The 12,600-nt window shown below is 41.8% G+C and overlaps 1 protein-coding gene across 1 annotated transcript in view; it reads left to right on the top strand.

Moving 5' to 3' along the window:
- PRKAR1B (protein kinase cAMP-dependent type I regulatory subunit beta) overlaps nt 1–12,600 on the top strand; it is an 87,711-nt gene that overhangs the window by 45,445 nt on the left and 29,666 nt on the right. The window contains exons 5-7 of the mRNA XM_042864105.1: nt 2,656–2,717; nt 3,447–3,493; nt 11,195–11,353. Coding sequence (XP_042720039.1) covers nt 2,656–2,717; nt 3,447–3,493; nt 11,195–11,353 — 268 coding nt within the window. The remainder of the gene's footprint in view (nt 1–2,655; nt 2,718–3,446; nt 3,494–11,194; nt 11,354–12,600) is intronic.

Below are 12,600 nucleotides of genomic sequence, written 5' to 3'. Positions count from 1 at the left end.
GAAAGCAGAAACACCCCGACTCATTAATCACCGTGAGAGATCTTGGCCTAACCATATAAGTTAAGAACAATAGTTCCCAAGGAGAAAGAAACGGGACTGTGTTTCCAGTGACAGTGGTGATATTGGTGTATTTCTTTCCCTAAGGAATGCCTATCGTTTTGCTTTAGAAATATAAATCAGCATCACCGTGACTTTGGATAACTTGTGCATGTGTGTTGTAGGCTAATGTTTGATGTCATGTCCTTCAGAGGTCCCTTCAAATATCTAAGACTTCGTCTCGTGAATCCTTTGCTGAATGATGCTGTATTTGTGATGCCAGAGGCAGAAAAATATTCATGTAAAACTGCTGTTCCTTCCAACAGTCTTTGGGCTCATTACACCTCAACTGGAAGTTTTAGTGTGTGAGTTTTTACTAAAGAGTTTTTTGAAAAAAAAATTGCAAAGTGTTGTGGAAATGACTTGTGGAACATTTTGAAGAAGGGTGCAGTGCTATACATAATTTATTGGGCACTGTTTGTACGGTCAATTGTTAAGTTATAAATAAAATGCAGCCTTAGAGCAAAGATGAAAGGCTGAAATTGTGGGTAGTTACTTCCTCTGCGTTTCTGTTCCAAAAAAGAGTTTCCAAGTTTGCTCAGTCACATTTCGGTTTGGTTATTGATATTCACAGTGACGTGTCTATTTTTGGATGCATCACATCGAAGGCTTCGTTCTCTGCCCTGCAGAGTGCCTCTTCCTCCTGTAAATGGTGCAGAACTCTTCTTAAAGCTCAGTGAGGTGAGCAGGCACAGGGGAGGGGGGATCATGGGGAGGCAGAGGAGGCTCTGTGGTACAAAATTTCCAGGTCCCGGAGCTACTAAAGAACAGTTTGACTTGCCTGATTGACACACGGTCCTCCAGTGACTGTTTCAGTTCAGTTCTAGTGGTGCTTTCCCCCATCACATCTGAACCTCAGCTGCTCAGCTGAGTGTGGGCACAGGAGCTGCACAGCCTGCTGCATGCTCGTGCTTTTCTGCTAAGAGAAGTCTCGAACCAGAGAAATGCTGAGCTCATTCAAGTTCATTAGGAATGAGTTTGTTGGATTTTAGAATACAGTCCTTTTACTTTTCAGAATAATTTAATGTACATCTTTGCTTCGGTACTCAAAACCAACAAATTTGTTGTCCATAGAACCTCTGAGCTGGCTTGTTAGCTGTGATGGACACATTTCCTGAATGTGAATAAGAGTGGCACAGAGTGGGCCTGATGAAACAACAGAGGCAAAATATATTGTCTTAGCATAGGCTTCAGCATCCTTTGCAGGTACCCTGGAGCAGCAGGAGGTGCTGACACAGAGCTGTGGTGCTCCATCTCAGCCCTGGGAGCAAAACCGTTCTGGCTACTTGAGAGGAAAGACATGACCAATTTGAACTTAGGAGTGAAACATTTCCTAGAGCTGAGCCTGAATAAATTCTGGAACAGTTGAACAGGAAATAAGCTAATAATGGGATTTTACAATACGCATTTCCCTTATAAGGCATTGAAATGCAACGTGGGTTTGTTGCTGATCTTCTGGCTGTTTTGATGAAAATTTTACTTTTCTTCACTGCTTGCACTCCTTTATGCTTGTGAGGAATGTGCTCCATCCCAGTCTGAAGCATGTCATCTCTTGCTGGTGGTCCATGAATGGGCTGATCCCACAAAGACCAGCAGTTCCTCCTGGCTGCCTTTTGTTTGCCTTGGGGAGCTGCTTCCTTAGCCCCTGATGCGTAGGAAGGGGAAGAGAGGTGGGGAGCACCCTTCTCTGTACTGCTCATGCATCTGAAAATAGTAAGTTCCCCAAAATGCCGGTGTGGGGAAAGGAAGCCCAGGCTCCAGGGAGCCTGCTGTATCCCTCAGTAAACAAAGGACTGGATTTGGGCAAGTTGCCCGAAGTGTTGGTGCAGGGTGCGTTCCCGTCCTCACTGCTCTGCCTGGCCTTTTAAGGATATGTGACAGTATGCTTAAGAACACAGTAAGGTGTGTAATTCAGCAATGATTAATGAGCATAAGGCTCTTCTGTAGCTTCAGTGTTTCTATAGCATCGGTCAGATTCCCTTCTCACTGGTAGCTCACCAAAGTGTAACTAAGACTGTCAGAGTTTGGACTCCCATCTTCTGCACTGTAAGTGTAATCTCTAGCCAGTTGTTATGCTACATTAATTTAGAGCCATCTACCTTTCCAAATATACTCTGCATTGTGGAACAGGTTTTGCTTGTACATGTGGGGCCAGATGTTCACAAGAGCAGAGCTCCCATTCAGGCATCTAGCAGTTACTGCCGGGACACATAGTGATTGCAGCTGAAAATCTGAAATCTGTCTTCTTAGACAGTAAAATATTCAAGCTGCCTTGTTTGCACAGTGCTACAAGAAGTGGTCAATGTGCATTTTATTCAGGAGTTCTTTCAAAATAGCGTGCACTGAATCACAGTCTCAGTTTTAAAGCACAACTTGTGCCAAGCTAGTTGTTTTGACTTCTTGCCAAGCAGGGGCTCATTTTCCAGTCACATCTAACATTTTCCTTTTCTTTTTCTGCAGTATCTGTTAATGAAGTCTCAATGGAACAATGAACGTAGGTCTACTGGCTAGATAAGAAATAAGTCTGGTTCATGAACGAACATTTCTTTCCTTTTCCAGTGACATATTTGATGCCATGTTTCCTGTTACACACATCGCAGGAGAAACTGTCATACAGCAAGGTAAGCCTTCCCCCCTTTTTCATCCTTGCATGTTTGCTGTGATCACACAGTTCACATCCCATCACCTGAGGGTTCGCCCTGTTTGCTTAATGGGAAGAATGTCCATATTCCAGAAGTTTGTAGGTGTTTTGGCTATGTGATAAATCCATTGATGTAGGCACAATCTTTGCTGAATGTATGTAGAGCTCTCCAACACTTAACCTCAGTGGTAGATCTGTATGGTTTCAAAATGCTACAGTATTTTAAATGAAGACATTCATTCCTTAACTTCAGATAGCCAGGAAATGAAGCACAGCTCAGAATGCATAAGAGTGGCACATTCTAGCTGAGAGAAATTAGAGGTGGAAAATATTTTCATGGTTGTTGGGAATATTCAACACCTCATTGTATCGTAGTAGCTGTATCGTAGTTATCACACTTGGCAACTTACCTGCATGCCTGCAGCGTGTTGTGGAGGAGTTCAGTGCCCTCAGGATATAAAGCCTCTTGCATGTTTACATTCAATGAAGTGTTGGATCAATCAAAAGAGATGAATTAATGCAAAGTGAAAGATACTAGGAAGAAATGGTCGTGACATTTTGATTTATGAAGGCACAGCTCTTTCTCCCTGTAAGTAATCTGCTGTACAAACCTGTGCAAATATCTACAGAATTAAACATGGAGACAGGAAATTACTGAGTAATCTAGCAGACCTTCAGGAAGCAATCACCTTTTATATTTTGCTTCCAGGTGATGAAGGAGACAACTTCTATGTGATTGACCAAGGCGAGGTGGATGTAAGTACAAACTTACAGTCTGATACTTACTTTGAATTTAACTAATACAATTTTATGCTCTGGCACGCAGTTTGATCCAGCAGTGTTCTGTGGTTCTGTCTCCTTTGTTCTTGGAATAGATTTCACAGTATTGGTCTCATTGCTTTGCTTTTGTTGTGTTAAGTCATTTGTGCATAATTTCATAATTGGCGTGTTTTACATCCTAGCTTATTTGTCCATTCCAAGCAGGAAAATATGGTATCAAAAACAAGCAAATGACATTATCTTCAGAACCCTAACCACACCTGGAGGTGTGCAGTCTTTGGCAGAGCAGGCCACCATGCTGGAATGCACCCGAGGGTTAAGATCAGCCAAAAGGAAAATATTTTCTTTAATCAGTTAGCTGATGTGGTTTTTTCTTTCCTTCCAAATTGAGATGCAGCCTCAGGCAGTTAGTTTCATCTTAGAAGCCTTAATTTGTGTTTAAAATTAGGTCCAAATACGTGAACAATACAGCGTATTAATAAAGCAAAGATTATTATAAGTGTAAAGTGATCTGTGAGACCACAAAATGTTTGCAGGAATATGTGGTGGGTTAATCAGCAAGACTTGGAAATGACGATTTCTTCTGAAACCGCCCTCCAAATTGTGATCTGTTCACCTCTTATCGTTTCTGTGCTGCATGAGGCTGCCTCCTTTTCAGTTCTGCTGCAAGATTCTCATGTGTCTGAATTCCTGCACACCTTGCATACCAGTGCTGTTGAGCAGGACTGCTCATTAGCAGCGGCGCTCCTCAGATGCCCAGATGAGTTTTGTTCGGAGGCTTTAAAGAAGAAAGTGATTTGTTTTAAAGGCAGGCAGGAGCATACAGTTATTTTAGTGAAAGTTATTTTTTTAGAAGCGTGTTTGTGGCAGGAGACCATCTAATTGGTATGGCTGGGAATTGAGAAACCTCACACGCTGCCTCTGCCTCTGGAAGCTGCTGCTCAGGAAATCCGTCTGACTCACTGTTCCTATCAGGCATACCTCTCAATAGCAAACACTGCCACATCCACAGTGACAGAAAATAAAAGGGCAGTATTTATAGAACAGTGCTAAAATTTAGTTTTAAAATACTCATTTCAGGCCCTGTACCTGGCTTAATTACTTCCTTGGCTTTGAATCAGATGCACAAATGTACATAAATGCACATCTTGAAGATTAATTCTCTTTAAAACAATCAGTCCTGACTGAAAGCCCTTGAGAAAAGGTTCTTTGCTGTTTGGCCTGGGGAGAGGGGGAATATAAATGGCATGAGAAAATGATCTCAAAACTTTTGCAAGGTGGCAAATGTTGAGAAGGGCTTGCTTACAGCACCAGGGGCTATATTCTGTCAGGTAAGATGGAAACCTTAGTTTCCTTCCCAGGTATAACCTGACATAATTCAAAAACACCTTCTTGAAGGTTAAAAAAAACACAAAACAAGCAGAACCTGTGATAGACATCTAACACAATGTATTACTTGTCTATCACAGGTTCTGCCTGTTTTTTTTGTGGATAAAATCGAAATTCTTTAATAAATGCTCTTGACCACAAGTGGCCCAAGAAGATACGTGTGTCCACATCATTTTTCATGACTTCTGGAGTTCATTAACGTTTTAGGCAGAGCAATACTGTATATCCCAGAGCATTTCAAGATCCTTTGAGGCTTCTGAGATAGCGTGTAGGGTAAAATTTGAAAAAACAGCTGGAGCAACAGAGTGGTCTGAGTGCCACTGCAATGCGAGTACGTGCAGGCTCTTAAGCAGTATAGATGGTTTTGAAAATGGTGTCCAAGACTGCTGTTTGCTCATGTCCAGTAATGTGCTCCTGTGGCAGATCCCAGGCCCATGGCTGTGCACCATCATGCTGCAGATGCTCCCCAGGAAAAGTTCTTCCACTTTCAGGGCAGCGGTGCTAAAATCCTTTTTGTCCGAAGAAAACCCAGACCGCTAGTAACCGAGCTGCAGTTCATTTAAGCCTTGCCAGATACTCTTTTGGCATGCTTCCACCCTTCTCCAAGAAAAAAAAGCTACTTGGAGAGTAGATAATTGACCCCGGGACTTACAGCCTCGAGCCATTATCTGCCTAGTTCAGCCAGTGTTGGCAAGTGCATCGAGGCTTTTCACCCCAGGCCAGGCTGTGCTTTCTCTGTTTCCGTGATCAGGTACAATGGGACTTGTGGATTCAAGGAGCAGTTTGCTCTGAGTACATTGTGACTGATAGCAACAAGTGCACATGCAAAGATATACATAAAGGAAATGGCAATTACCATCATAAAATCTCTGTCTCCTGGAAGAAAGTTGGGGCAGAGCTGAAAATGTTTCAACTAAGAGAACAAAACTAAACAAAGTACCAACACAGTCGGAACAACAAAAGCAGTGAGTGGTGGTGTGAGTTGAGAGAAAACCCCAAACATTCTGAAGTAATTCGCTGTTAGTCTGGGGATGGGCACCCAGAAGAGTAAGAGGATTCTCATGTTTGCTTAGAAATAATCTGAGTCAAATTAGAACTACAATTTATTAACGTATCTTTAAATATAATAACACTTTATCCTCAGCTCTTGGCCTTTCTTAGAGTATAAACCAGCCCTGTTATCATGCCCACAGGATGAAGTGTCTGTACATTTCCTTCGTGCTGTTAGTGTGGACAGCCATATAAGATGCAGCCCCTCCCTCAGTTGGCAAGCACTGTGCCCTGCTCACATGAGCTGTGGGCTAAGGAGATGAGTGCAAATTGTTGTACAGAAGTGGTTTTTAATCTCACTTCCTAATGGCAGTGAGGAAGACTTACAGTTATATAGCAGCGGTTTTCAAGGCAGTAAAAGCCGACATCCACAGATGTGTGGGTAGCACCTCTACTTGATTTAAAGAAATGAAAGTGTTCTTCAGTGATTGTGAAAGCCATAGGAGCTATAGGAGGAAGGTTCTTATTGCTGGCTGTTATTCTCAGGTCATTTCTTTACAGCAGCTTGCTGTCTGCCATGTATGCTTGCTCAGCTCAATGCAGTGCAAGCCATCACCTTTCTGCTTTGCAGCACATCCCAGAACACCAGTAATGGGGTACGTGTGGGAGAACCTGCTTTCCTTCTCTCATGCAGCAGGTGTATGGGCCAGGATGGGAAAGGTAGTGGACCAGGGCAGACACGGGCTGTGAGAGGACGTGATGGAGTTGTCAGTCACAGCCTTCCTTCTTCGCCTTTCGGGGCTGAGAGGAACCATAAACTCCTGACCTGGTGCTGCATCCACATGCAGTTCATAGAGAGTTGTTAAAGGCGTGAGGGTGGAAGTCTCAGAGGTCAGCTGCCTACCAGAAGGGTTCTGCTCAAGGAAATGTGAACGTGTGCCAAAATCTGGCAGAGCTTAAATTATAGTTTCCATTAAAGATCTTGAAAGCACCTGCTAAAGTATGTGTCTTGCAAAAATCTCTAATCCATATTTCTAAATATAAAAAGACTTCCTGTTTATTATTTTAATCCTACAACCTCATTTTTATTTTTTTTTATACTTTAAAAAGCACCATCAACTGCTCTTTCAGAATAGATGTTGTTTTTTTAGAGCCAGCAACTTCCCATTCTATTTAATGTCACAGCAACTTTCTACAGACATTCTCAGGTTTTCTTCTTGTAAAACAACAGCCATTGAAATGCAATTCGGTGAAAATCAAGATGAAAACTTTTCAGTGCTTTTCTTAAATAGCTTCTGTGCTGTATTAAGCTATATTTGGAGCTATACATTAAGATTATCTTTCTACTGTAGGTCAGATCTTCTTGAAACCCTTATTTGTGTATACAGATTGTCTACTTCGTATATACAAAGATGAAAATTACACAGTGGTTTATGTGAGAATTTTAAATTTTACATGTGGATTTTAAAACTAGTTATATTTCATAATCCATAGGCTGCTTTTTGTTTGAATTCTTCCATCTTTATGGTTCTTCCTGTTCAATGCCTTTCTAATTTCAGAAGGATATTTTTTTTTTGAGACTTTAAACAGAACTTTTTAAAGTTTGAAGTTTTCCCCTTGATTTTTTAGGATTCTGAGAGCAGCCTCCAAGTTTGTGTGTTTATATTTGAGAAAAGCACATTCACAGTACAAATAAAGCACTGGCTTTATTTGGGAAAACTACCCACATATAAATATCCCTCATGGCTAAGACTTGGTTATTTTTCCAAGAAGAAATAAGCCTCATCTTCATTTTTGGATAACAAATATTAAGGCATGACAAGACACAAAGCACAAATTATTACAAACAGATTCACGATTTAAGATCTGAAAGTTGCAATGCCTGGAACAAATTAGATTGTCCACACAGATCACAAAGTGGCCTTAAAAAAAACAAAAGCTAAAAAGTTTGCTTGAAATCAGCAACGCATGAGTGAGAACGTAGTAAAGTCACTTCTATGAAGCTCAGAGATCCACGTTCCTCTCCTGCATTGGAGTAACGTGGCTCTGTTACTGCTAATGCTAAGGTCACACTGTGCTTCTCTGGATGAAGATGAATGAGGCCAAGATGCATTCCGACGGCGCTGAGCATGGTGTGACTCATTGCAGATTCTCTCACAGCACATATGTATATCGTGGCCTATGGAGAACGGAACTGCTGATGTTCTCAGAAGGTTTTTCCCACTTGCCTCCTAAAAAATCCCTGAAGTGAATGAAATTGCATGATTTTCCAGCCCACAAGAATTGTACTGCTGGTACTAAATGGTGGAAAACAATAGGAATCTTAAATACTCTTGATCTGTGGGACCTAGGTGGTCCTGCTGGCTTTATTCCCCTTCCTATTTGGGCATCTGCAGTCACACATTTCTGCTCGGCTGCAAGAAAGAAAAAGGTTCCAATTGTTACAGAGCAGGCTGAGTAATAATTAGAACTAATTCCCTTGTATCCTTGCTTCTTTGGTTAGAATTCACAACTGCCTAAAGATGGTTGAGCCAAAACCGCAGTATTTTTTAAGATAAAGAAGATCATCTCAGCTGCTGCCATGTAATATTGGCTTTCATAAGGTGTTCTGAGCCTAAAATAGCTTTACTTCCTACACCTTACAAACAGAGCTCCTTTCCTTTTTACTTCTTATCTTCTTTTAAAGTGATTTAAAGGGAATCGTGGAGCCTCTGTCTAAGGGCAGAATGGCATTGTAATATTTCATCGGTGCACTTCAGCATCATCGTGAAGACAAAAGTTGATGGATGACTTAGGCCTTTCCAGAGAACGAAGTGCAGTGGTTTTCCTCTTAGAAAACAATAGTTATTCTCAAGCTGTTTTGTCCTTTTGGAGACTGATATTGGAAATGACATTTTTATTGGGGTAGTGAATGCTGAGCCCAAAGACTGTCAGATCAGTGATGTGGTTTCTCTTCAGAGTACTTTAAACCTGACACCCTTGGGGTGGAGGGATGACTGTTTGCATAAACAGTTTACAGGCTGGATGTCAAACATATTTTGGGGAGCCTTGTCAAGTAAGACAGTAAAATTAAAGAAGTCTTACAGCAGATTTGTAGTAGCCTCTGTTTACAGCAACTGTGCAACTGTAAATGTCTGTCCATGGCTTGCTCTGCCTCGAGTTTACCATCTTAATTCCCCTCTGGGCGACAGTCATGCAATGCATACTGCTTTAAAAAGAAGTGTCAACCATACTGCTGAAGAATTATGTGTTGGTATGAGTTTATTTTCTGCTTACAATCCAAACCCTGGTTTATATTCCTCAAAGAAGTTGTCACTGCGTTTAACCAATCATTTTACCAAACTACCTCTCATGCAGCAACAAAATCTGCTCTCTGACAAAAGAGCATATAGAAACACACGTATCTTTTCTGTGCTAAAAATGAGAGCACTGACATTCACAGTGGACTCCACAGTTTATTCAAGTCTATTGGACTGTCCTTATTGACCCTGAAATTTTCACTGAGGACATGAATTTGCTGTAGCAAACCCAGGTCCATCTGGTGAAGTACCTCTCAGTATAAGAGCATGTCCCTGCATTCACACGTGTGGCCAGGTTTGCCATGGGTGGATTGAGAAGAATCAGAAGTAAGTTCTGTAAGATTTTTTCTGCAGTGAGTGTGAAGGTTTGAGAGGAGATGATGTTGAGATTCTCCTGTGCGCCACTTCTGTGGTGGCAAGGAAAAGAAGCGCAAACACGTTTTTGTAGCTTGGCTTCGTTCTTGGCAGCCTGCTACCACCCGCCTGTTCTGGATTATTTTTACCCTTTATATCAACCCCTTGATCCTCAGATGCTCCAGGAGCACAAAGAGCTGCAGCAGTGCCCTGAGTTCAGCAGGGATGCTAATGGTGTCCCTTTTCAGCTGGCTGCCAAGAGGTCTCTTGATGAGCTGAACTGCTCCATGGCCTCATTTAGCTCCTACTCAACCAGGTTCTCACTGACCTCAGGAGGGGCTGGATCAGATCTTAATTGGGTATCGGGAAGATAAATTGAGATTGATTCCAGCTGTAGTCTATAATATGCCTTTTCATCATAAAATGAAAGTAGAAGTAAAATTAATACTGACAATTCATTGAGTTTTGACCCCAGTTCATTTATTTTGCTCACCACCTTTTCTCATGCCTAGCTTGAGTGTGGCTCTAATTCATGTATTTTTAAAACTGCTCATCTGTTACCAGTAATTGATAATATGCTATGGTCTTTTGCTTTCCCATGATTTCCTGCTGAAGCCAAGAACACCTGCATATTTTCTTCACAGTGTTTTTCTTCACAAAGTTTCCATAGGAATTGAATTCATTCTAGTTGATTTCTGTTGTTACTGGTCTGTAACAGACTGGGACATACTCTACACTGGATAAGTGCACACAGCCTTTCCTACCCTCTGACCTCACTGACACATGAGTAGGATGAAGAGGGCTTAATGTGGAGGTTTATAGCAGCAAGGCTTCAAGCAAGCTGCAGAATACACAGCCCATACCAGCCTTAGAATGCACGTTATGTCTCATGGTCTGTATCATCAATGGCAAATGGAGCCCTGTGTAAAACACCTTCCTAAGTCCTCTTTTCTACACTGAAGATTTTACATAGCACCCAGGTGTAGGGCTTCTCCAATTATATGCCTCAAATTATAGTGGTATCGACCCATACTGTATTTCAGGAAGATATATTGCCTAAGCAGCCTTTGGGTGAATTAGTGCTTTGTATGTTCTGATTCCTGAGTTATGGAAGGGTAATTTTGTGGAGGATTTGGGAAGCTACCCAAATCCAACGCACTCGGTACTCCTTGCTAAGGGAGGAGATTCTGATACATTTGTACGTTGGAGGCACTAAGCTTAGGGGGCAAAAAGAGTTTCTTTTCCAAAGAAGATACCCTTTTTTCAGTGTTTTTCATTTCATGGCCATGGTGCTTTTCAGCATCCCAAAGCCAAAGTTGTGACAGTTCTACTTGTTGACTCTCTGAGCCTTGAACACAAGAGGAAAAGCCTGGTGCCAGTTAACCATGGGAGCTGGAACTGTGGAGAGAACATACGGTCATTGTGCTGAAGCAAGATGACTTGAAATTCTGTCCACAAAGCAGGTGGTTGCCCTCTTTTTGACTGACTGAGGAAAGTGTTCTGCTCTGGTTTTCTTTCAGTGCCCACAGCACTGACTAATAGAAAGGAAATTGCTAATAACTTGATAGGTAATGGGCAGGAGGAGGGAATGGCGTCTAAGACCCTGGTCTCATTTTGCTTCTCATTTTGTGTTCTGCTGTGACAGGTTTATGTCAATGGAGAGTGGGTCACCAGCATTGGAGAAGGAGGCAGCTTTGGGGAGCTGGCACTGATCTATGGAACGCCCAGGGCTGCCACGGTCAAGGCCAAGACAGATCTCAAGCTGTGGGGCATCGACAGGGACAGCTACAGGCGCATCTTAATGGTGAGTTTGTGGAGAATGACTTGTTTATGGAACTGATATTTTTGCTTTCTTCTGTAGTGCCAGTGCTACTCTGTTCAGATTGCACTGATTATAGAAAGCTCTGCGGTCTCTGTTCCTAAATAAAAGAGAAAGGACATCACAAAAACATTAAGTAACTAAGTGAAGTAAAAGGTGACAACATTCAGCACAAAGATGCTGACTCAGAAATGCAAGTGAATAATATATGTAATAACTGCTATACATGAATAGCTGCAGACAGCTGTGAAAGCTTCAAGAAGCCTCCGGTACCCACCTAAGCTAATGCAGGTCTCCTCATGTACATCAAAATATCTTTCATCACTACACCTTGCCTATGGGGTCTTCCAGTTTGCTTTACAAACTGTTCAAGGCAGACAGTGCTAGGGAAATTGTAAAATAAAGCCTCATGTAAACTCTACCCTCCATCTGGTTGGCCAGCAGACAGCTGCATACATCACAGGATGTGATGCTGCGATCTGTGCTGAGGGCTCATGGCTCTGCTCCTTTTAAACTCCTTGGTCTCTGCAGCAAAGCTCAGAAGACCTTCTGGGCACCTGGGCTATGTGCTGGCTTATGGATTTGCTGCCAGTTCTTGAGTTGTGAGTTTAAAATGGAAATTCTGATGATTTACTTTAGCAACATCGTAACTTTTTCGGGTGGTGTTTGTTTCTGATCTCAAGGTGTGTATTGTTTCCTTCCCCATAAAATGGTCCTCTTTTCTTTTGATAATTAACAGACAGCTCTTCTTAAATCTTACTTCTTTCTCTATAGAATTTGTCCCTAAAAGATGCATTATTTCATTATGGGAGGAAATTAAATTATGGTCTCAGCATAATAAAGGATTGTGCATTTTGAGATTGTATTTATTTCCAGTGGATGTCGCAGGTAACTGAAAAATCAGCAAAAGGATTGAGTGGATTTTACAATTGAATGATTAGTTCTTAAGAAACGGAGTGTAAGTGTGATCTTTGTTTATACCTGTAGTGACTGTTGGATGTCTCTGTGAAGCATTACTGTTTTCTCTCCGTATTCCATTATCTGAACTCTCTGTCACATGAATGAGCATCGCACTGACATCCAGAATTCAGCTGATGGAGGTACACTCCATGCCCAGATGTCATCTTGGTAGCTCAGGACAGGATACAGGAATAGTGGTGACGAACACACGATCCTCTCTTGTGTTGTTAAGCAGGGTGAAATTCTTCAATGCTTCCCAATGTAGAGAAGCA

This window comes from Lagopus leucura, unplaced genomic scaffold (assembly GCF_019238085.1).
Source record: "Lagopus leucura isolate 7727_CA_CO unplaced genomic scaffold, USGS_WTPT01 Super-Scaffold_760, whole genome shotgun sequence".
NCBI lineage: Eukaryota > Metazoa > Chordata > Aves > Galliformes > Phasianidae > Lagopus > Lagopus leucura.
The sequence above is the reverse complement of the archived record's forward strand: the minus strand, read 5'-3'. Positions and strand labels throughout refer to the sequence as shown.